At 47.8% G+C, this 25,579-nt stretch overlaps 1 protein-coding gene across 2 annotated transcripts; it reads left to right on the plus strand.

Moving 5' to 3' along the window:
• Positions 1-1,301: 1,301 nt before the first annotated feature.
• LOC139056337 (uncharacterized) lies at positions 1,302-24,851 on the plus strand. 2 transcript variants are annotated; one of them, XM_070534496.1, is made up of 6 exons: positions 1,304-1,873; positions 3,491-3,600; positions 7,552-7,661; positions 16,595-16,753; positions 19,498-19,595; positions 20,262-24,851. In XM_070534496.1, the coding sequence occupies exons 1-6, from the start codon at positions 1,479-1,481 to the stop codon at positions 20,722-20,724; spliced, it is 1,335 nt and encodes a 444-aa protein (XP_070390597.1). In that variant the 5' UTR covers positions 1,304-1,478; the 3' UTR covers positions 20,725-24,851. The 2 variants fall into 2 exon arrangements, with proteins under 2 accessions (XP_070390598.1, XP_070390597.1); XM_070534497.1 differs by lacking the exon at positions 16,595-16,753 and having other exon boundaries at positions 1,302-1,873.
• The last annotated feature ends 728 nt before the right edge of the window (positions 24,852-25,579 follow it).

The following is a 25,579-nucleotide window of genomic DNA, read 5'->3' on the forward strand; positions in this document are numbered from 1 at the left end:
ATTTACTACGCAGTACATTGAGCAAAACGGCGCGTTCACAAAGTAACACAGCTGTTTCAAGCTCGAACTTAAGGATTCGTCCTTAAGTTTTAGGCGAATCCATGTGCGTCCCATAATTCCCATGCTCGCTGAAGCGCTCCAAATTGCAGCTTCCGTACACTCTAACAACAGCTTACACCCTTTGGCTTGCCCCTTCTGCCACACAAAAATAATCGTCATCTGCCTTGATGCGTTTCCTTTCTTTATCACTGCAAGCCCGGAACTTTCAAGTGACGAACGGCACGCGCGTTATCAGAGGGGGCACTCCAAAGCGTGTAAACTGTTCTATGCCGATAACGCGCGCGCCGTTCGCTACTGGAAAGTTCCGGGCTCGCAGCGATAAAGAAAGGAAACGCATCACGGCAGATGACGATTATTTTTGCGTGGCAGAAGGGGCAAGCCAAAGGTGTTCTTAGAGTGTAGACACTAGTGCTGGAGTTCCCTGTAACAATTATTGTACAGGGTGCTGCATATTTCGCTGCGCCTGTTCGAAAGAGGATTTTGCGCTCACCGCTGCCCTGTTCGTGCTCAAATATTGCTGGAAGACCGCATTTTGTAGTGTATGGCGTTTAGTGTAACATTTGACGCAGTTAAATGCCTGGTTTTATGAAAAAAGTGCAAATTTGCCTTCGCCTATGGGGATGAGAGCTGCTGCTGCGATAGCGCAAGTATAAGCTTGTGTCACCGCGTGCCGGCAGCTGCAGAAAGCAGCATTTCAAGGAGGCCAGTCGCGTCTTGCCCGCTCCTTGTTGCATTTATTAGAAAGTGTCCGTTGGTGTTCAAACTTTGATTTACTCCATAAATTTTTTATTAAACATTGTTGAAAGTCGCAAATTCCTAGAAAACGAAACAAGCAAGTTCACAACTCGAAATCACAGAAGGAAACGATGTCACAAGTCCGTAAAATGTAAATATTAGTACATCTAAAGTGGTCAAAAGTGATGTAGTGTACACGGATCCCAAATGGACCGACCACTAATATGTGAGTAGCGCTTTTGCAAAACACTTGTAAACAATGCAGAAGATGAACGTACTTCCGACGCATATCGTAGGAATTTTCTTGTGTTATACATAAACAGCGGTAAAGCTTCCTCGTCAGCGCTGATTCCCCATTGTCAGACAGAGTTACCTTGCAACGTCGAGGGCGCTCTCGTATTGGCGAGTAACTGGCGTCATATTTAGGTTCTGACTACATTGCATCCACTTGCTCAACTCCTGGCCAAGTTCACCGCGTCACTATTCGCAAAGTGACGTCGCGTAACTGAGCATATCACTTCGCGCCGATTTCTGGGAACATATCATTCGCGGCGGCAGCGCCACCGCAGAACGCACTGACACATCGAGCGCATCGAGGAAAGAGCAGTACGCTACTTAACTCTCCATAACAGCCTGTGCTGCAGCGTGTTCACCCATTCAGCGCTCCGCTTCGTGAAGTGCTCATGGAAACGGCAATGCTCGAGGCGTCGCCGAGGCGTCTTCTGTGGGCGTCCATTAGCAGGGCTGCAGAGCGCGCGCGTTCGCCGCCTGTGGATGATTGCGCCCTCTTTGAGCAAGAGACGGAAAGCCTCCCACGTTACCTTAAGGAACTTCCAGGCTCCCGGAATCACGAGAAGGGCAGTATTACGCCGCTAGCACAATCTGCAAGAAACTTCGTGCGGCCGTGTCTGACGTCTGTGCCCAACGTCATCGCCGAAATGGGGACAGCGGCTCACTATAAGCTGTTGCTGGAGACCCTAATGTTTCGCACATGTCAAAATGGAATCGACTGCATCAATGGGAACGCCGAGACCATCATCGGCAGCGATGGGCTTCTGTCGGCTAGCGTGCACGCAAGGTATCTCAAATGCCTGTTTAGCTGTTCCTTTCGCTGCGATATTTTTGCTTAAGCGTTGGTCGTGTTCGGACTGCTTGGGACGACAGATAAAAGTTCACTAGAAAGCTTTCAATGAGCGCTCAAAGGATGAAAGGGCGGTTGAGGCACCACCATTGAATTAGGTATCAACTAGAAACTCTAATTGGTGCGCTGCTCAATGGCTCGCTCTGCATATTTTAGAGCAAAGCTGCTACCCTCTCGATAGTCGGCGTTTTTCGCGTCAGCGTCCGTTAGCAAAAAATCTGAAGGATGCCTAAGCTTGTTTAAGAGTGGAACGCGACAGCATTGAAAGATCCCCGACTGCTTCTGACGCTTCCCGGCAACTGCAGCTTATGTAACCGCCATGTTTACCGCGAAACGCTGGCGACAAACTCTGTGCACGAAGGCAAATTTTTTGGTAGAAACGCGGCCTCTTGCGTGAGCAGATCCCAGAGGTTGTGCACAGCCGCGCCAAAAAGTTAAATCATTTAAAGGTTTCTTATATTGTTTCGAACTTTTAATATGTCGGTCTGAAGATTTAACGTAAAGGCATGCGCTGTCGGTGTTTTGTTTCATGCCATTTGTTGTGGGCTGTCATTCTCAAAAATTGAGAAATAACTTTGTCGAGAATGTGACAAGTTATGAGCAGCTTTAGTGGAATAATGGTGTGGCAATATAACCCACATATTCCGCATTTCATATAGCAAGGCGTGGCATATACACATACCTAAATATGTACGGAAATTTTCGCTCACGGGTGAGTCCGCCGACGCGGGATTTTCTGCAACATGAGGCCCTTATGACGATCTCGCGTTAAAACGTGGGCCTATCCTGGTGGTAGGGCAGGAGCAGTGGTTCGTACCCACGTAAGGCAGAGGCTTCAAGCACTCGGCAAAGTGAAGCGAAAAGTGCATGCATTATATGGAATCGCGCATACCACATAACACCATTCGTTTCAATAAATAACAAGCATCCAAACCACATAATTGATAAGGCGCTCCTGATAATGCCAAGCACGAAGCGCTCCCCGCATGAGTTTCCCTGTAAATATTACTGTAGCGCAAGCAGCCGCGGCGACCGCAGCTTGCGACGTGCTGAGTGACGTCTCTAGCCTTTCGTCCATAAGAGAACCAGACTGGCAACTGATTTCGTTTTTGTTGTAACACCGCCATGGGTACGCAACGTACATTTGCGACTCCCGAGCAGCAGCGTGAATGTGAGGAGTGTTAAAGGAAAAAACGGCAATACGACCAGCAGCGGCTTGATGCCGAAATTACAATTACTCCCTTTACTACCCTTACTCTAAAGCATTGTGCACTCCCCTCATCAGTTCTAGTGGTTTTCAGCAGCTTCGCTGGACATCCACTTTCGCAGGGCTGGGATGGCGATTTAGTTCACGTCCCTCCTCGTACTCTCGCCATCCCTTGGTATCCCATCTATATTTGCCACGGAGGTCTTCGAAGACCAAACGTATTGGTTTGGGAAGGGAACAATACCCGAATTACAGCTGTGAACAACCAAATGAAGGGTACAATGTACACCAGACCGTCGGTTCCCATGAAACGTTCATTTGGGTGAAAGTTTTCCTCCCTCGTGCAGTTCCCGCTGCCTTCACGGGCAACTTCACGGGATGGAGCTGCTGCAGCGCTACTTCGTCTCCGTGGACGTTCAGATTTATGAAGAGACAAGCGGCTCGTCTGACGACGTCTGTGAGTTCGATGAGCCATCTCATTCCTGTTCAAAATCTTTGTAATATTTTTGTCTGCGGTCCTAGAACCATTGTGGCAGGAAGAAATTTCCTGCGGCCAACATAACAGCATAGAGAAAGAAATTCAACAAGAGGGGACACTCTTCAAAAACTGGCAACAGGAAACACGTCACGCCTAGTTTCAACAACAACCGTTAGTTGACGCGAGCATCAGAAAAAAAGAATGTGAAATAAACTTCCAGAACACGTTTATTTTTTTTTATTCCTTCCCACTAAAAGTGAAAAAGTTTTGCGTGTGAATGAACATATACTTTGCAACTTTTTGTTGCGTTGCCTAGCAACAAGCTAGCGGCACGCCAGGCGCGCGTGCATACGTCATGCGCCAGACAAGCCGCAGGAGTGAACGTGGACGGTCGTACGTGCGAAGCTCGCGTGCTCGGCGACCCGTCTGTTTTGGATATAGCCCATTTTATTGGGCTCTCGGCCTTCTCTATGCTTCTCTTGCGTGTCGTCTGCATTTCGACATGGCACCACTGCACTACTGGACTACGGCAAGGTGAGAAATTGTGTTTGACAGTGTGCGGCTCATTTTAATCACAATTAGGCTTAGTTCGAGTGGCGCAGTTAGCGAAAAACAGCACCGCCGTCCTGGCGCAGTTAATTTGAGTTAATGCCTCGTGCTGGGAGATGTTTGCGACGCTTTTTATGAGCCCCAACATTACTGTAACTTATTTCGGTAGTTTTTGGGCACGCTTGCCGCGGCCGGCTTATTGACGCAGTAAGCGAAAACCGGCTCGGCCGGGTGATGCATTTGCGCCTGTACATACATGCGTGTACTACGTCGTAGCGCCTAAGACAAGTTTTCGCGCATTCTGTGGCCCCCAACATTATTGTAACTAACGTCGTCATATTTGGGGTAGTTTAGAAGCACGGTTGCCGCGCCCGGCTTATTGACGCAGTTAGCGAAAAGCAGCTCGGCTGTGTGCCGCAGTTAGTTTCGCGTGTACTGAATCTTACTAGTAGAAGTTCGTGAAGCATTCTCTGACCCGAAGAAGTATTGTAATTTATTTGGTAACTTTTTGGGATATCTTGAGGTTTGCTCGCCGCGCCTGGGGTTGTGAAGCTGTTAGCAAAAAAGCAAGCTGGCCATAGCGAGTTAGTTTTGCGTGTACTGAATTTTAGTGGGACAAGTTTTTGACGCATTTTATAGCCCTGCAACAACATATACCTTATTTCGGTACTCACGCTTCTCGAAAACGCGACGAGCGATTGCCGAGAGTGATAACACGGGAGTGTTGCATGCGCCGGCAGGACGCGTAAAAGATAACACGGAGGAGCTCAAGAACATGATTTATGTATTCTGAGCGACTGAAAACAGGCTTTGCACCCACGAGTCTGACTTGAGTGCGATTACAAGGCATTCTGCGAACGTGTAACATGGTCTGGCTGAGCCTGTGTTGTAGCCACCTTTGTGTACTTGGCGTACCATCGTGTCGACTGAGGCCAAGTCGTTTTGGAAACGCGCAGTCACCCGTGTATTTGTGCACTTAAAGTGCAGGAAATAATGCCCGGGAAAGGAGGGGTGCCTGAAAATCGGATGTTCTGATATTATGGCGTTGTTTTGGAGGAGTCTTTGCTGCGAAATGTACCTAAAAGTGAATTTATCTGTAATGCCGCTCATTCACCACTTACGAACGTTTCGCCTCTGTACGCAATACTCCTGTTACGTCAATATACCGAAATTTTACATGCTTGTAATTTACTTTCTTTCAGCTGATGGAATCCGGTAGAGCATCGTACGGCAACGACTGCTGCTTACCTGGTGCCACAACTTTGGATGAATGCAGAAGAAGCCCGGAACGAGCATTTATATAGAGCAAAATGAACATTTCATCATTTCAGAAGACGTCTTTCATTTTCTTTATGAAATTGCAGCTGACAGATTCGGCGCAGTCTTGTAAAGGTCAATCGCAATCATTTCTACTTAATAATGAAACTATTCCACGCCAAGGCCACGCGAGGTTCAGCAGAAGTGGGAAAAAAAAAAAAATGCCGTGCCGAGCAGCGGAGCCGGCGCGGCGTGTACAAACTGGTGTTCAAAACGCGCGCGCCCAAAACCGAAACCGGAAGAAGTCAAGAACATCCGCTTGGTGCGCTACAGTCAATTCGGCCGCTGGGCTCTATGGGAGTGTCCGCTCTTGTTGAAATTTCTTTCTCTATGATAACAGTGTCACGTAGTAGTGACGGTGAAGAAGGCAGCCAAACTGTGAACGACACTGGCGTTTTATTAGGCGAACTTGTGCCCTCAAAAGCAGGCTACGCTCAAAGACCGACAGCGGCGAACAAGTCGGCGATCGTCGAAAATCTTATCTGCCGGGCAAGCGCGTCGGTTTTTATACACGAGCCATCGAACCAGGGAAATCGCTGGTGCCCGCGTGTCCTCCAGAAAGTTCTACACCATTCGCGTCGCGCATACATGCCATCAGATTACACAAGGTTCGGTGGCAACCAGACAGCGGATGGAACCATCGATAACATTCCAGAAACTTCCGATACGTGCAGGCGCGATAACGTTTACTAGACGGTGAAAAGCGCTCACCCGAAAAAGATAAACTAGTCCACGTGTCAATGTCCCCCTCCCAAAAAGCCCGATGTTAAACATAACAGGAAAGCGAAACAGTCGAAAGATAAGTCCTCGTGCCAATAGCGTAAAAAAACACACGGATCACGTGGCAGGGGCTGGTCCACGCCAGCTTGTCTGCGAGCCGGGCGTGCAAGCACTGGTGAATTGCTGGTGCACTCTGTTACGTCAATCTCGCAAACCCTTTGATATGCTATGGTTGAGAGCAAGACGCCCAGCATAGGTCAAGTGTTCCGTTGAAGCTAATAAGTATAAAAGCGCTCGCAGGGAGAGGCTGCTGAATGCGCAAGCGGTATAGCTTGGGCGCCTCGCCCTCCTCATTCGATGATCTACGTGCACTGCACTAGCTCGGCCCCACCGAAACATTTCATACAGCTGCGTGCTCCTCGCCTCTTGTCCGGAGGCGAGGAGTCCGGATCCGGAGTCACACATTACTGTGTGCCTCGTAATAATATCGCGGTTTAGGCACGTAAAACCCCCGAAATTATTTTCTTATTTTTAATATTACACATTCTGGTAGGTTTTTGCTGCTGCGATTAAATTTTTTGGCTGTAACTGGATACGGAACGGCCACGAACGGTAATCATCTCGAACAAATGTAATAAAACGAGTCCGTTGTAAAGAACGCTCTTGGTGGAAGGTGTAGGATATCTTGTTCGTTTGTCTAACGTATTCATGTCTCTCGTAAGAATAAGTAGTTCCATTTTTGCCTAAAAGAGAACCCGAGTAATCCATGACTGCTGTGACTTTTATGATGACTTGCAAGATAGTGCGCACCCTCTTCTGTGCAGCAGCCAGAAATGGAAACTCTCGTTCGAATACAAGTCATATTCTCTTTATGGCTATCGATGATATTAATCCTCCTTGGTGGTATCTGTCCACTTCTTGGCCAGCTGAGTATTGCTTTGTCTTTTGCGTTTCACGAGGTCTCGAAAACGCGGCCTAGAACTCACGCTCTTCAGCACTGTGTAGTTGCGCGTTGGCACCAGTCTACGAAGATTTATTTTGTTTCTTGAACAATGAGGGAAAGCGCCCATAACAGCACTTTCGTTTGGAAAATGCCTTTCGCAAACACGCGCACAATATTTTTGCTCATCGTATATATTTTTCTAGATGTGTCATTCGGCAAATAGACTATACTGCTTCTGCTTTCATTCCCAATTTTTGATGTTTCCTCCCGGACTCGCAGATTCTTCAGTTTTCGAAGTGTCTCGCTTATTTTTGAGCTTTACTGCTGGCGTTATTATTCACCCCTATATGCACGAGTGTGGAGTGCTTTGTTTAAAATCGGTGCCTTCACTTTTTACGCAGCGTCGTATGTAGCACTGCAGCCAAACCTGCTCGACGGTTTCAGTTGGGCCAAGTCCACACTGCACCTCAACTTGTCTGCGCATCTCAAGGAAAGGTTGCGGAATTCGCCGGTGAGTGCTGTGGCGCGTATTATTTACACCATAAACTAAGTGAACAGAAAGGTGCGTTTGCGATTTCAATGGCCCCACTTGGCAGCAAGCTTAGGAGGGCATTAACGCTACACGGCTGAGTTAGGTCACGGAATTAGCCTGCGCAAGCCGAATCGTGCTGTAGCTGACTTTAAGTTGCCGTGAAGATGCAGGGGCGTTAACAATACTAGCATTTATAATCGTAATGTGCCTTTTATTTTCGTAAATCTCCTATAAGGCCACTTGCCATGAGCTGAACGATGAACGCTTCATTGCGCGTGTGGCCATGCATACTGCGAAGTTCTTTTCTCATCTTTCAGTCCTCTTTACCGCGTCTCATTTGCCGCGGTAGCACAGTGGCTATGGTTTTGCGCTGCTGACCTAGTGGTCGCGGTTTCCGTCCCGGCCGCGGAGGCCACAAAAACGCTCCGGGACCGTGTAGTGCGCGCACATTAAACAAACCGCGGGGGTCAACGGTAATCCGAAGCCCTCCGCTATGGGGCGTCGCGTAATCACATCGCATCAGGAGGCCAGAGTAGATGGTAATGAAGAAGGTCCCCTAGGGGAACATCAGCAGATCATCGCCGTCGATAACAGAAAAAGGAGGAAAGCAAGAACAGCTCGCCATGCAATAGACTACATAAACATGCAGGGCGGCAGAAGAAAGGAAAAGTGGGCAGAGATTGCGGAGCAGTTTAATAGAGAACAAATAGGAGTGTATGCGGTTACAGGAGCGCACCTTGGAGACTCAGAAGAGCCGCCAGTTATTGAGAATTACGTTTGGGAAGGGTGCAACAGAGCTAAGTCGGAAAAAAAAGGGAGGGGGAGTCGGAATGCTCATCCATCAGGGAGCCAAATGGAAAAGAGTAAATTCAAAATGTCAAGAGCATCTTTGGTTATCAGGTACAATGAGTGGGAGAAAAACTTGGCTGGGCGTTACGTATTTGTGGATCGGAAATAATTGCACAGAGAACAATAACGAGTTAGTGGAATGCATAAGCGCTGATATTAGGGGTTTCGGGAATGGTGCTCAAATTGTCCTGTTAGGTGACATGAGTGCCCACATGCAGGATTTAGGTGGCTATACCGACAACGACGGGAAGTCAATGCCAGACCTTTGTCAGCAACATAACCTCATTATCCTGAATACAGGGCCTAAGTGTGAAGGGCAGATCACGAGGTAAGTGGGAAACCGGCAATCAACCATTGATTACTGTCTGATGACAGAAGGAATTCATAAGTTGAGACAAATGGTCATTAATGAGGAAGGGTTTAGCAGCATAGGGAGTGACCACAAACGCATCATTTAAAAAATGGGATATGTAATTGGGAAAGAGAGCAGTGAGAGCAAAATGGCCAGTCCAAATCTGAAGGCTGAACAAATAGCAAATATAGTCACTAGCGTCGAGGAAGAAATTCGCAAATGGCCAAGTAAAGAGGCGACCTTCTAAGTGTAATAATGACAGAAATACGGAAAGAGAACCAACATGTTCGTTGGAAAGGAACAAAGAAGCCGAAAAGCTGGTGGAACAGGGAGATACGAGAAGCCATTGCAGAACGACAGAAAGCATCTCGAGAGCACAGGCAGGCAAAGAAGGTGCAGTTGCCGCAGGATGAAATAGCCAGTAAATGGGAAATATACCGGGAGAAAGTCTATGGTTCAACTACTGGTGCAAGCAAAATTAAAAGGTGGAAGTGAAAGTTGGTTGGCAGAAATACGTGAGAAAAAGGCCGCACCTAGGATATATTGGAACCACATAAAATTATTAGGCAGGAAGTCAACAACAATACAACATAACCTAGACGCAGATGAAAACGGACTGGAAGGAGAAGCGTCAATAAATTACATCCGAAAAATAACAGATGAATCTTTCCAAGGGAAGGACGAGGTTGTATTTGAAGGAAAAAAGTGCAAGGAAGAGACCCAAGTGGAAAAGGAGCTCGTGCTGACAAATTTCAACTGGAAGAAAGCGGAAGAGAAAATTCCTAAGCGCACAGCCACAGGGCTAGACGAGGTTCCCATTAGGCTGATTATTGAACTAGGACCAAAAAGTAAGGATGCTCTGGTGAAAGCAGTGGAACAAACTTTAAAAGATAGACTAATACCAGACAGTTGGCGACAAAGTATAGTGGATTTAATTTATACAGGCAAGGGGGAGAAAGATGGAATTCATTCGTATAGGCCATTGACCATTACACCGGTAATACACAGGCTAGCAATGCAGGCAATCAAATTAAAGCTTCAAGGATGGGCAGAGAAGGATGGCATTTTTGGAGAACTTCAGAATGGCTTCCGAATAGGTGGGCATTTCGATGATAACTCATTTGTTCTTACTCAGTGTATTGACATATCGAAAGTAGAAAGCAGACCGTTATATGTGGCCTTTTTAGACATTACAGGAGCCTATGACAACGTAGACCGCAACATTTTGTGGGATATGCTGGATGGGGAAGGCTTAGGTAACGATTGTCTACAGCTTTTGAGAGAGATTTACCTAGAAAATACCGTTTGCATTGAATGGGAAGGGATGAGGAGCGAGGAGAAAGTTGATATCAACAAGGGACTGAGGCAGGGGTGTCCTTTATCCCCGCTGCTGTTTATGATGTACATGGTGAGGATGGAGAGGGCGCTAGAAGGAAGTAATATCGGGCTTAATCTCTCGTACAAACAGGCGGGTACAGTAGTTGGGCAGCAGCTCCCAGCTTTATTTTATGCGGATGACATTGTGTTGCTAGCTGACAAGCAAAGTGATTTGCAACGGCTCGATAATATGTGTGGACAGGAAGGCAACAATTTAGGTTGTAAATTTAGTGTTAGAAAATCGGGTGTTATGGTATTCAATGAAAACAGTGAACAGACAGTGGAGATAGAGCGCCAGGAAATACCTCGAGTAACAGAATATAAATACCTTGGTATATGGATAAACGAGAGCAGTAGATATATGGAAACCCAGGAAGAAACAATAACAGTGAAGGGAATGAGAAATGCAGCCTTAATGAAACACAGAGCACTATGGGGATACAATAGGTACGAGGTCCTCCGAGGTATGTGGAAAGGTGTAATAGTTCCAGCACTTACTTTTGGAAATGCGGTTGTTTGCTTTAAATCATGGGTACAATCAAGACTCCATGAGAACCAAAGGTCAGTGGGCCGCCTTGCATTGGGCGCTCACGGGAAGACTACAAACGAAGCTGTGTAGGGTGATATGGGCTGGACTAGTTTTTAAGTGAGGGAAGCTCGCAGTAAAATTGAGTATGATGAACGCCTGAGGAATATGGAAGAAAGTAAATGGGCTGGGAGAGTGTTCAGGTATCTGTACAGAAAAAAAGAACATTGGTTCACAGTGGAGGAAAAGAACTAGGAAGCTTACCAGCAAGTATGTGGCCTGTAGGATGGGCAACACAGCAACAAAGACGGTGAAGCGGAAAGTCCAAGGCTAAAATAATCTCATGGGTGCCGGCAATGGAAAGGAAACCTGCCCTGAGTAACTACTTAAGAGGAAAAAATGAATATGCCTTAGAATACGCACCAATAAAGCGAGATATAAGAAGGAACAAGAAGCATGTGCTTGCTGCGGTAAAGCTAGGGAAACTATGCAGCATGTTCTATTAGAATGTGAAGACGTCTACCCGGTGGGCGATTTAGGCACCACTGGCCTCCTTGAAGCCCTTGGGTTCAGAGGGAGCAGTGGTAAAGCAAACATGTCCGCAATAGGCAATAGTACGAGGCGACTAGAGGATTGGTTGACGAGAAGTAGGGAAACGACAAAAAAAGGAGACGTACAAAAGCACAGTTAGCAATAGGTGATCAGAAAATTTCGGTGTTGGAGTTCATAGCGTTTATTTTAATTGTTATTTTTTATTGTTTAACTTAAGGACATTAGGCAGTATAATAGCAAGAGCTTGGTGACGCAACCCACCACCCCGTTACAAAGGGGACGCTCATAACATCCATCCATGCATCCATCCGCAATTGTCACGTAAAAGCCAAGAATTTCATGGAATGGAAACTTCGGCGAGTTGGTCGTAATTCAGGTTTCGAAAAGCTCCTCTCTTGTTGTCCTTTACCTACGACCTCGTCAGTTTGGCGCTGTACCTTCTCGAAGCCATGAATTTAGATTTTGAATTCCCCCTTTCCCTAGTGCGTAGTAGCCAAGCGGGCTTTATCTGTTTAGACTTGACTTTCAGGCCTCGTATCACTTCCCTCTCACCTCAACCAGTCTGGATTGCTTCGCGCACTTGGTTACAGGTTGTGTGAAAAAGTTGTGCTCCTGTGACACACCCATTCGCGCCACTGCTGATTGGAGGGCCTACCGGGCGATGATTCAGATTGGAGTGGTGTGGATACAGATGGCCAAATATGTTTTGTGTGATCCTCTAAATTGCGCGACTCTAGTAGCGTCGATGGAGATGAAGTCGTGTTAGGGCAGTGTTGAGCACGCTTCAGGATGGTTGCTCCATGTTAGGCGGCTCTACATTGAAATTTTCGCTGAATAATCGTCTTTGCGTTGCCTCACAAGCAAACCTGCTGTATGTTGTCGGTACCTTTCTCCGCCGGATTTCGTCGGCGCACCAGGTGATTGGCTAGCTGCGCTGCGCAACGAATGCTGAATGACTGAGCAACGCAACGTCCTTGCGATTCTTTCGGCGCCGACGGGTTGCCTTCGAATGGCCTCCACTTCACTGAAACGCATTTATATGTAGCGCTTCCCCGTTGCCATCACGAAGCTTGTGAACGTACGAGTATACCCCGCCATTACGTGTGCTTTTTGGGTGGTAATATCACTCGTGGGTACAATTTACTTTGTAATGAAATAAAGGCGTTGTATGAAATTTGCGCACCACTTGCTATTCCCGGCATATCTGGTTGATTTATTCGTGTTAATGTTGTTGGACATGCGCGCAAGTGGATCCGAGCAGCCTAGGGTGCCACTTTGTTCGCGATTAGCCAATCCCGTCTTGGAGCTAGTAGCGTTCTACCGTCGTTATGAGATTAACTCGCATTACAGTAGTGAGCTGATTGTCGTTGTTAGTCGGTGTGAGTATGCATTTAGGTGACAAAATATGCGCTTTATAGAGCGCCGTTCTCTTATATCGTTATCAGCGATGCAGTAAAAACGGGCACCACTTATCGACCGCCGTACCTGATGTCAGTCGTAACAGTGCGATTATCTCCCTCGTTTCCTTTTGCCAATAAGTGCAGTGGAGTGTCGGTTCTACATGCGAATAAAGATGTAGAGCAGAATTAGAGCTAGGGCAATCAAACCCGTATAATCAAGGGCTCGGGACACCAACTACTTATGTCGTCTAGCAGCCGTAAGTGCTGAGAGCTGTGGTTTGTAAGTCCTGCATTTGGGCAAATTATCACAGTGGGCATCCTTTAGGAACGTCTGGAAGGAAAATTCCGCGGCCTGAGCTCTTGATCCCAGATGTCCCATACTGTATTCCGTGGAAGAAAACGCGTCCAAATATAAAGAATGGGAGTCGACGGTACCAGTCAAAATTCCGAGGCAATTTTATAGTCGGACGATTTGCGGTTGAATTAGTGAGGCTTTAAAATTCTAGGGCATCTACAAGGTCCGAAGACTTTACTGTTAAGCCGTGTTAACCGCGTCTGGAAACAGCCCGAAATTACAAAATTGCCATGATCATGGCATAGACGTGACGCAATCAATGATAAAATGATAGATCCGAGCCTGCAGGAGAGTCGCTGCGGTTGATCGGGTGATGGTCTTCGAGTTTTCATCGAAGGGAGATGGAACTCGTTGACGAGATCACACTGGTCCACAGATTCTATTAAAGCAGGCGTTTCTTTTTTTTTTTTCTTCGTCTCGACCACGCATTGAGATAGAGAAGCGCCGACTCCGGCATTGGTCAACGCACTTGCTCTGCACCCTTGACAATGCAGCGAATCCGCTCTCCCTCCGCGTGTGCGGCATGCCGCCATGCTATCTGCCTCCGCTGCTTTCTCTCTTCACAGCAGACCTTCGCAGTTTTTCTCCTGTGGCGCAAATTGGCGGCGAGGAGTTACGGAGTCGCCCTCTATCGGAAGCGCCTCGCTGGCATAGTATGAGGGATCACGTGGCGCGCTCCTCATAGGTTTTGCTGTCAGCGCTCACTGAAAACACCACGCGCGAGCTCTCCCGGACATTTCTGTAAGTACTTTCGAAACGAGAGAACTTTCTTACTGTCTAAATAATAATCTTGGGCAAACTGAGAACACACAATCGTTTACCGAATACGTACAGTGAACGCCACTGCGATGGAGTCTCCCGAATCGGCTTCTTGCGTGAAAGGTAGGCAAACGCTGAGAGTAGAGTATGTGAAATATGTTCTTATAGTGCTTGTATAACTAAATGGAGTGTAATAGAACGAAGCCTCAATGCAGCGATCGCGCAGATTTGCTGCGACCGACTGCGCGTCTGCATGCTTGTCCGCGCACTGTGTCGCTTTCTCCGCGCGTGCGTTTACGCACCGCGCCATGAGCTTTAGGCCGCAGAATATGAGCATTTGACAGCGTACAAGCAACCGTTGTTGCGTGGGCGCTATCAGAGCTGTTCAAAAATAGTTTCATTGTAGAGACTTCGACGCCTACGGGGACTGCGGTGTGCCGTCGCGACGATTCAATCTTTTTTTTTTCTTCTAAATTCTTTGACCTTTCAATACTATTTCTCGAGTTGCGTCGCACTCTATGTTTATCGGTGTTCTCAACGTGCAATTTCCCGCTGCTCCTTTTTTGTAATCCAGTGCATTTATTCATAACACAAACATGACCATATGCCATGCTTTTTTTAAATGTGCTTCTTACCGCTGCCTTTCCACTCCACTGAACTTGCCAGTATCTATAGCATCGACAATTTCATAGACCAAACCGTCATGACATTAGTCGGGCAGCGGACTCGGGCGAGCGTCTCAGTGCGCGTTTTCAGAACATCGCAGACCGGGCGCCGTAGCAGAAATCTTCCTCGCGTCTGTGCTTGCTGCATACCCGAGTTGTAGCCGATGACTGTTTGCCGGTTTTATGTTTCGCTAGCCAAGCTTCACGCAGCTCCTTGTCCTGCGGCTACGTGTGAATAAGGCTGACACCAGGCTCCGTTGCGTACGTCCGGCACTGCGGCACCGAGCATACCATGTTGCGCGCCTTCAAAGGCAGCCACTACCTATTGTAGTGCTTTCAAGTGTTGTTAAGGAGACACTCGAAGCGGGGAATTTCGCCTCTAAATGAGGACCGCAGCGTACGAGGGAATTTAAACTCGTTTTCAGCTCGCTTCGGCGCGCCCGAAGCAGCCGACGCGGCCGCGATGTCCACGTGATCCCTCCTAGCACGTCACGCCGACGGTGGTGCCAGCTTTTCCAGTGGTGGAGCTCGAGGCCAATACCACAAGGGCGTAGGAGAGAAAAGATACACGCACAGGCGTGCTATTTGCGCTACAGGAAAAAAGTGCGAAATGTTACGCGAACAAGCCCAAATATCTACACTGACAGACCTTCGGTAGTGATTCTCCCGTTCTGCTCTCCTCCAAACTGCTAGCCCCGATTTAACGCGTGGTGTGCCAAAAGAATCGTACACCAGCCAGCTTCAGAAGTAGCTGTTCCGCGGCCGCGTAGTAGGCAAGAACCAAGCTGCGTGTCAATGTCTGATTCCTCCCCCCAGAAAGAGAAAAAACGCGCTGTGCATTGTTTCGTTGTTCGATGAGCTTTGCAAACATAAAACGATTGCATTTTTTTTCTTCATGAAATACTGCAGTAATCGGTTAGTCAAAAAAGTAAATGAATTGCGTGTGTTGCCCCAGTTCCCGAAGCAAGATTACGGACAGACGTAATTGATAAGTAAATCTTATTCGTCATGTACAAGCCTGACTACTACATTATTATTCCGTTACTATAATGAAAAAAGTAGCCGTCACCGTTGGGTGACTACATCTTTCACAATTATTCATAAAATTGATTTATAAATGACTTTATATTATTTATATATACAATCATTTGTACAAGAACGTCAGCATTGTTTGACGTTCTTTTATGAAACTTCCGTTGCCGTATCGTGTGGTTTCCGAGGTTGGCGATTTTTCTCCAATTTATGTCCATGCGTCCGATATCCGCACGACAGCATTTCTTCCTTTGCAGGAGGATATGGAGGCATTGCTTCAGTTTAATAAAGAACTAAAGAACTCGCCGAAGCTAAGCACTACGGCTTCGATGATGCGTCATCGCATAGAGGCATATTTATATAAGGCAGTGGCAAAGTTGTCCCTGAATATTTTCTTCTCAAGGATACATTCTGCTGTGTACGTCACGTTGAAAATTTTTATCCCTTCTTAATATTGTGTGTAATCCAGCAGCAATACTCCTTTTCGTTTGGCCGTTCGGGCAGAGGTGATGCATTTCTGCTCACTTCAATTCAACTAAAACCTATGCTTTTGTACTTGTAGGTTTCTTACCTAATCCGTTCTGTATGGGTAACTTATTTGAGTAGGCCTAAGCCGTACCTTAGAGAGAGCGGAATGGAACAATAACGCTCTTGTACATGGATTTTAGGGCCGCATTAGAACCCGAGCTGTTCAAAAATTATCCGGAGTCTCATCACTGTGGTGTGCCTTGTAAGGAGAACGTGATTCTGGCGCGCATAATTCCGCCATTTGTTTTTATGTACGTGTCAAGTGTTACGTAAGGCTTAGGTAATCAATAAAAACTTTAAAACGCTCTTCTTTGGCAGCCCTAGAGTATTTTCAGTTTAATCCCTTCCCTCAGTGGGCGCAAACTGAGATGCGTTTCTGGTAACCTCCTGGGGAATTTCCCAGTTTTTCTCTTCGGTTTTTTTTACGCTATGCTTACGTTGAGGTTTTTTATCCATTGCTTTTGAGGAAAGTTATAGGTGTGGGTCATTAATCGTGACTTATTATTCGCTTCTGTAGTTTAGTGCTCGTGCTGCTCCAACACGCGCCGACATCCGCTACCAGGCGACGGTGCGCCTACTTCAAGTGTCGGAGGACTGCTGGCCTGCCGGCGCGAAGCCTGTGTTGATTCACCTCAAAGAGGGCTTCGTTCACGCACTACTTTCGGACGGCCACCAGGTGAGACTATAGTGGAGAAGGAGGCCTCCCACCTTTGTTTCGGCGGGAATGCACTGAAAGCGACCTTGCATAATGGTAATACAGATACACGAGCTTGAATTGGAAGCAGTGTAAAGAAATACGTCGGTTATGTTATGCTTCTCTTGGAATCGGTGACACAGTCGTCCTCGCATAAATTGAACGCGGAAAAAAGTAGCTTACATTTCGGTTTCTTCCCTTCCAGGACTTGTATTATCCAGTTGAACTTACTGCAAATTCTAACGCGACAGCTAGTTCTTCACAGGCTAAGAATAATTTCCAGCACTAGGTTAGGGAAAGTTGCGGTGACAGACACGTTTCGCTGTCTTTCAGTCATTCGCGAGTGTACGTTCCCTAAGGCGTGGCGAGCAACGAAAGTATGCGATCCAGAGTGAGGAAGCCGCTAAAGTGCATGTATAAAAGGTATCACTCCGTCCTCGGCACCGTTACAGCTCCGTTGCCTGTAGCAGCTAACGTTAACGGCGCGGACATACTCGGCGAGGAACTTGGCTGCTCACCGAGAGTGGGACGTTGCAAGCAGTCGAACGGGGTGCGCGGAACACGTGGAGAGAAGCGTCTCCGCAAAGATGTCACTGATCGAAGCTGCAAGCACAACTGAAATGTCCGCGCCTTTCTTTAAGAAGCTCCCTCGGCCCGCCTTCTAAATAACTTTACGCGTAGACTGCTTCTGCTTCCGCGTTGCGAGCGTTGATCCTGCAGTGAGGAGCAGTGCGAACGACACTGGGACTTCCATGAGAAACCGCCTGCAAAACAAAACCGCCTCTGCAAGTGCGCCACCTTGCGAGAGAAAAAAAAGTAGACGGAAAGACAACAGCAATTTGAACTATATTTGACTTCTAGGCAGAAGCTGCGAACGGAGATTGTGTGGCAATCGCTAGAGCGACAGTAGTCGCAAGTAGGTTTGCAAGTGTCTGGCATATGCATTACCTATGGAAGATAGTACCCGCAGCGGTTGCCGAGTGGGTATTGGCCTCGAGCTCCACCACTGTAAAAGCTGGCACCACCGTCGGCGTGACGTGCTAGGAGGGATCACGTGGACATAGCGGCCGCGTCGGCTGCTTCGGGCGCGCCGAAGCAAGCTGAAAACGAGTTTAAATTCCCTCGTACGCTGCGGTCCTCATTTAGTGGCGAAATTTTCCCGCTTCGAGCGTCTCCTTTACAACGCTTGAAAGCACTACAATAGGTAGTGGCTGCCTTTGAAGGCGCGCAACATGGTAGGCTACTGCTCGGTGCCGCAGAGCCGGACGCACGTAACGCAGGCCGGTGTCAGCCTTATTCACACGTAGCCGCAGGACAAGAAGCTGCGTGAAGCTTTTCTCGTGAAACATAAAACCGGCAAACAGTCATCGGCTACAACTTGGGTATGCAGCAAGCACAGACGCGAGGAAGATTTCTGCTACGGCGCCCGGTCTGCAATGTTCTGAAAACGCGCACTGAGACGCTCGCCCCAGTCCGCTGCTCGACTAATGTCATGATGGTTTGGTCTATGAACTTGTCGATGCTATAGATACTGGCAAGTTCAGTGAAGTGGAAAGGCAGCGGTAAGACGCACGTTTAAAAAAAGCATGGCATATGGTCATGTTTATGTTATGGATTACAAAAAGGAGCAGCGGGAAATTGCACGCTGAGAACACCGATAAACATACAGTGCGACGCAACTCGAGAAATAATATTGAAAGTTCAAAGAATTTAGAAGAAAAAAAAGATTGAATCGTCGCGACGGCACATCACAGTCCCTGTAGGCGTCGAAGTCTCTACAATGAAATTATTTTTGAACAGCTCTGATAGCGCCCACGCAACAATGGTTGCTTGGATACTGTCAAATGCTCATATTCTGCTGCCTAAAGCTCATGGCACGGTGCGAAAACGCGCGCGCGGGGAAACCGAAAGAGTGCGCGGACAAGCCTGCAGACGCGCAGTCGGTCGCTGCGAATCTGCGCGATCGCTGCATTGAGGCTTCGGTCTATTACACTCCATTTGGTTATACAAACACTATAAGAGCATATTTCACATAGTTTGCTCTCAGCGTTTACCTACCTTTCACGCAAGAAGCCGGTTCGGGAGCCTCCATCGCGGTGATCCGCGCGCAGTGGCGTTCACTGTACGTATTCGGTAATGAGATACCGTCTGTAAACGATTGTGCGCTTTCACAGTTTGCCCAAGATTATTATTTAGACAGTAAGAAACTTCTCTCGTTTCGAAAGTACGTACAGAAATGTCCGGGATAGCTCGCGCGTGGTGTTTTCAGTGAGCGCTGACAGCAAAACCAACGAGGAGCGCGCCACGTGATCCCTCATACTACGCCAGCGAGGCGCTTCCGATAAATGGCGACTCCGTAACTCCTCGCCGCCAATGGCGTTGCGCTGCTGAGCTCTAGGGCGCGGGTTCAACTCCGACCCGGGTGGTCGCATTTCGATGAGGTAGGAATGCAGAAAACGCTCGTGTGCTTGTATATTTAATGCTCGTTAAAAAAAACCAGGTGGACAAAATAAACCCGTGGCCCTGGCACGCAGAACGCCAGAGCCTAATTAATGATAGGCACGTTCGCGTACTGCCGTGACAAAGACACCTTCACAGTGTCATAATTATTTATCGAGCAAATAGTTACTTCCTTAATTTCGTCTTTTTGAGGCAGTGCAATGACTAATATAGGTGTGTGTGTCGCGGAATATGACCAAGTTATGTTGGTCGATCTTCCTTTGCAGACATTGAACCACCCAGTAATGTTTCCTTGTGGAATGCAGCACGTCGCATCTCTGGGCGATCGCACACCGGTCACTCTCGCCTCGTTGGGACCCTACAGGTTGGTGCAATTACTATCATACTTTAGAAAATGACGCATATTTTTTTTTAATGAGTCTTCTTTCTTAACTGATACTATACCTTGCAGCAAAACATAAGGGCACTACTGTCCAATTTCGTGACGTGTGTTCAAATTGGCCAATTGATTCGTTAGTGAAACAGAAGTGACAGCTTAATGGTCCTTGAGAGAATGTTTTGATATGTAAACGCAACAGTAAATAACGACCACTATTTATTGCATTACCACGGCATTTTAAATTTCGATGGAAACGGCAACGATATGGCAAATACAGGTTAGCTTGAAACGAGTGGCATTTCCTTTGCCATAAAGCATCTGTTCCTCCACTTATACGGCACAACGATAGAAAGCGTTCTGTCACGTTTCATTACTTCACTAGTCTTGCCATCCATTCGCTTTTGTCTGAAACAGGGGTCACGTACTGCATTGCGGGAGTAAAAATTGACGAACCGTGGACGAACAAGGGATGCGCTAGTCTGGACGTAGCATTTCGAGAGCGGATTTGCTTTCGTCAGAAGCAAGTCTTGGCCCTCACGAGGACGACGTCTTCACAGGAACGCTGGCTCGAGGCTGAGACTTCCCATGTTCGCCCGCCATTAATCAATACCTGGTAGAAGAAAAAGAAAAAACTCTTCTGGCTTGTTGCAGCATCCCCTTCCCGACGACGACGTCGTTTCACGGCAGCTGTCCGTGGCAGGAAGGGTTCGACGCACGGGGCACGTGTGGACAGGATTTGTTGCAACGTGAAATCCTGGAAGAACCAGTTGCGGTGCAGGGCAGTTACCAAGAAAGAGCGCAGTTTCCTCTTTTTCATGCGGTTATTGGGAACGCCTTGACGTCTGGAGTCGCCTACTGCGACGACGATTACGCTGTGGACAGGGGTCGGGCGACCTTTTTCCGAGACCTGGACAGTGAGGCCCTGCTGCGCCAAATCCACCTGGACCAGCGCCGTCCTCCGACCGCGCTGCCTCCGGGGAGCCGCTGGCAGCAGCATCGGCGTTGTCCCTGCGACGAGGGGCATCAGGCGGTGCGGTTCGGCGTCGGTACCTGCGAGGAAGATCTTTTCCAGGGGCCCATTGCCAGGCCATCGGCTGAGCCGAGGTTTTTTTAACATTGTTTTACGCAACCTTTATTTATTTGTAAATTTCTTTACCAACATTTTGTTAATGTAATTATTTCCTCTAGTTTGTAACGATGTTTTTTATTGTCTGACCTTGCGACGTTGCGTTCGCGATGAACGCATTGTAGTGGCGTTTGTACTGTCCATGCCAAATGAAACACTGGCGCATGGCCGAAGGTAGTTTTATCCGCCTTGTGTAGTGATCTTCGCTATTTGGCTGCGAGGATGCGCGCTCAAGAGGGTTGCAATTGCTTATTTCATTGAGGGTCCTTCTCTCGTTTTTGTCGCTAAAGCAACACGTCATAAAATGTTCCCAACTGCCTGTACTGGTGCAGCAGCACATTGTTTGCAGCCGGTGCAGTTGAGGTGAGAGCGCTTGGCAGCAAGGAGACCATGATATGCTTATTCGATTCCTGCAGCCAAACAATATGCACGGCTGTCTCTGATGGTCACTGGTAGAAGGCGCACTCTACTTTCGGCCACGCGCTTCAGTTTTCTCATTTAGTTTAACGTTGATACGAGTGTCTCTTGCTCTATGCATTCTAAGTTGACCTTGTTTGAGGGCATTCACTAGTCGGTCTTAAATTAGAGCTTCTTGCGTTTCCTTCTTTATGAGTTTATCTGCAATAATATAACAGTGTTGTTTTACCGTTCATCAAAGAGTGCCATGCACAAACGTTCATAGCTGGCTGATGTTGGCCGGCACCGCTATGTGCAAGCGCTACCCCCTGCTGCCTCTTTCCGACGTAAGGAATGGTTTTCGGCACTGAAATTCCGGAACTGGTAGATACTACAAAAACAAAGGCGGGGCCCTGAACATGTGATTTTCCCCGTAGCAGCTCTCTGCCTATAGACAAATCGAGAGCGCACGCGTCCGAACCGATCGCCGATTTTTGCTGTGCGGTCAAAACGAAGCTCGGAGCAATGCTAAGCGAAGCTGGACAGGAATGTCCGCAAAATTCTCTAGCGTTAGACAGCAAAGACTTATTTACGTTCGGAACTGTTTCAATAGTTTGCTTCAGTGCACCAATCGTCTGAAGGCGGAGCAGAACTGTATTTTTCTAAACTTTACCTTTAAACCCTTTAAGTGCCCGAATCATTTTGCCTAATAGTGCAGACCCCTTTGATCTCTGTAGGTGACTCTCGCCACAGCATCATTGCGCGCATCTGTGAAAGTATCGAGAGCAGGCACATGCCGTGCGTAGAGCATCCTCCTGTTCGATGAACGACTGCACATATAGTCTGTTCCATTGAGCTCGACGTAGCCCTTGCTGCTTATCCACATCCAACGCTGGAACAAATGCGCGCTCGCACTTCTGAGCCAGCGCCACGTAACTCCCACGACTCTGCTGTGCTCGATCGTCTCCCACAGCTCGTGCGCGCACGAGATAGATGCAATAAGCGGCGGCGAGATATCGGTGAGCTGTTACGCATCAGCTGCTATTTTGCACAGAATGGAAAGCCTAGAAGGCTGTTTGGGCAGGGTACTCCATGTGCGTACTCTTGCGGCTTTCGCAATGGCGCCCCGTCACAAAGAGCTGATCCTTTGGTCAACGCTCCCGTGACATTGATTGGAGGGCAAGAAAGCTTTGTCGGAAGAAACGCGGATAGTGCTCCAAGAAAGGACACGCATTCTGCTCGTGTATCTGCGAGAAACTAGACTGATTAACGTTACGTGACCTATTCGACACTGAAAATGATGCACAGGCCTATCGAAGACCAATCCCACCTGTATCGACACCACCACCACCATCCTGATAGAGAAGTGGTAGCATGTCAAGACATGATGGATTCGTATTTCCTTTTAATACAGAGAACACTCGTCCAACTCCCACGTGTCGATGATATGAGTTAGCTCTTTTTCATCCCGACGCTTGACGAAGGAAATTTGGTGAAGCCGTTTCTCTCTGCCTGCTCCTCGGCTCCTAATGATCATTCACCAGAACAATCGTCCGGTTAATTTGATGTAACAACCTCCAGAGGCTATTAAAAAAATGGTCTCAATGCAGGCAGAACGTCTTGGCCAATGTTGGCTCGTAGCAATAAAATGTTGAGTGACTTGCATCGCACATACCTTACGCTGTCCTTCCGAAGCACTATGGTCAATACTCTGGATGTCGCCTGGACAGCCTTCCTGTAGCTGTAGTGGTGACATTGAGGTGGTCAACCCAACACGCCTTGTATCGTACACTCTAAAACATCTGATGTAACACAAAAGACAAACCTATAGTACAATTCTCTGTACCCGAAGATGATGCAGCATTTCAATCGTAAACACTATTTTTATTTTCCTGTATATTTACCGTCAATTCGACTCCAGCTGGAGCGTTGCCGTAATCACGATACGAAGAGGAATTTGGCTCGGTTAAACATTCCTGTTGTGGCCGGAAATTCGCAAAGCAGTCCTTGTAAGAGCTTCGCGGTGGCAACGGCACCCCCCAAAACTTCTCCCAAGCAGTGAAAGAGCCGCTAATATTTCGCGTATTTCCACGAGGACAAGAAAACATCCTGTTGCACGTCCTGAGGCAATCGGGTTCTTTCGGCGACAGGCGCTCGTGAGTGGTTGGTAGCCGTAACTGAGCAGCAGACGATCTTTCAGGAAACCCGGACGTGCTTTAGATGATCACTTATGCGAAGAATCCTTGTTAGTGCCCAACTTTATCTTGTTGAGTCCCACTGGGACTATAGGCAAGATCTGCACTTGATGCTGATCGTTTTGCTGCGCTTTTTTTTTCTTATTCGCTTCTTTGTAATGCTCGCCCACTTCAACAAAAAGACACCGGTTTAGCGTTCGCCGTTTAGCTTCTGCAAACTTCGCTTCTTTCGCGTTCACGTCTTGAGAACGTCGTACAGGGGGGACAGTGTACGCCAACTTGGCCGTCGAGGACGTAGCTCCGCTATGCCCCCTTTCCCTGAAGTAGTGGCTGTACAGGACGGCTGTCGGGTGGCACACCTTGGGAAAACAGGAGTGTGATGCCAAGAGTAGAAAGGCTTACTGCCGCAGAGCTTGCCTTTGACGAGATGCTGCACCGCCAATGGAAGCAGTTGTCCGCGCATTTCCGAGGATGGACGTTCTTGCACATCCTATTTTGTCAATATTTGAACAAAAGCCAGTGGGTTGGAGTAAATAAACGAGAAAGAATACAAACTGGAGGCAGCAACAGCTCATTACCAACCTTAGTAAATGTAAGTACAGCTATCGTTGCATCCTTTTGTTACCCTTTCACGCGGCGATGCTCAAAGCACTGAAAAAGTAAAAACGCGTATCATGGAACCAGGAGGGGAAAAAAGGGAGACCGCGAGAATTCGTCATGCGATTGGTTGTTTTATTTAACGCCTCTACGTGCTGATTAGTTCTGCTGTGTTTGGTTGTTTATTTTCTTCCAACTGTTTGTCCTCGCGCAATCTTCCTTCCTTCGTCCTTTTTAACCTTTCTTTCCGCACTTCAGTGTTTGGTACAGCAGAAACTTTACACCATGGACATAGCAGCGTTAAAACTGGGATTGGTACAGATTAGAAAGCACAAACATCCAGGAGCATAGTTTTGTTCGAGTGTATAGCAGCACCGACGTCGAGGAAGATGAGAACGGCGGCTGGCTAGGGACAGTCCATTGCCTAGCAAGCGAAGCGGGCGCGTGGCTCGCATCACGCGCGGCCGGCGCGAGGGACAGATGATTTATCCGCCAAGGAATGACCGGCAGCTAGGGACTTCTGCTTAGTGCAAATGTGCGCCTGTTTATTGTGGCTCATCGTCATCACCGTTTTTGCACGCCACAAGTGCATCAAACGTCACAAAAAATATTCAAGCTTTCAGCTAGCAAGCTCAGTGGCCATGGAACTTGAACTGATGCAAGGCTGCTATTCCTTCCAGATGCGAGTGCGTTTGCAGTGAAGGATGCTCATTGCTTAAACTTGCCTCAGGTTAGACGTTAATATAAAAAGTTATAAAGGAGCTCTACAACGCAAACGGTTTCCGTTTCTTTTAAGTTATACACCTTCAGTAGGGCATCAGGATGCACGCATCGGTCTTGCTTAGACACGAACGCGGCCATTGGTGACTTTGCTCGGCCGAATATATTTGACTGCTGGTCGGTGAAAAATAAAAGCTGTTATCTGCAACCTTCCTAGCACACTTGGCTTCTGCTTTGCTGTTCGCGTGCTCTCGTCTCACCGTCTTTGCAATCCCCCTCCTACCCTCATTCAAATGCCATGCTGCTCATGCTACTTCCGTGATTATCTATCGAACGACAAGCAGGCGAGGAGCACTGTAAAACATGCAACAGAAGGAAATTAGTTGACCTCTGTTCTGCCACATTCGTTTTTCTTCCGAATTTTTTGCAGCTACTTCAGTCGCAAAAAAAGTTGACTCACACATGCGTTTTCCCCTTGGAAACCACCACACGGGCACTGGCGGGTAACTGTAGCCAGTGACCAAGAGGTGCGAGGGGGGGGGGGGGGGGGAGGATATCGCTTCTACGTTATCCACGCACACGATTTCAAGCATTCTTTAGTCTTTCTGATACGGATAGCCATTACTTGTGCCCTCTACAGTTTCTTCTTCCGGCAGCCGTGCTTTCCTTGCTTGAGTCTCGGCCGCAGCCGCGAATATAGTGCCGCAGAATGGTCGATTTCAGTGTTCGTGCGCTTATCCCGTGTGACCTGCGGGGGGTGTCGCATTCTGCTGGAATTCAGTAGCTGTCGCACGTGCACTTAGGTGTCGTGATGAACTAGCGATTACTGGCAGATATTGTGCTAAATAGTAAAAGCCGCATGAGTGACGCTGTTCTTTGACGCGACATGGGATGGTGCAGGAAATAACATAGTAATTTTTTGCATTGTCGTTAGA

Source organism: Dermacentor albipictus, chromosome 2, assembly GCF_038994185.2.
Source record: "Dermacentor albipictus isolate Rhodes 1998 colony chromosome 2, USDA_Dalb.pri_finalv2, whole genome shotgun sequence".
Lineage (NCBI taxonomy): Eukaryota > Metazoa > Arthropoda > Arachnida > Ixodida > Ixodidae > Dermacentor > Dermacentor albipictus.

Bases quoted from the DNA above. Each gene is read 5' to 3' on its own strand.
- LOC139056337 (XM_070534496.1), top strand. From the start codon at position 1,479: ATGGAAACGGCAATGCTCGAGGCGTCGCCGAGGCGTCTTCTGTGGGCG. The intron at 1,874-3,490 runs GTATCTCAAATG...TCCCTCGTGCAG, and splicing joins TCGGCTAGCGTGCACGCAAG to TTCCCGCTGCCTTCACGGGC. The intron at 3,601-7,551 runs GTGAGTTCGATG...CTTTTTACGCAG, and splicing joins CGGCTCGTCTGACGACGTCT to CGTCGTATGTAGCACTGCAG.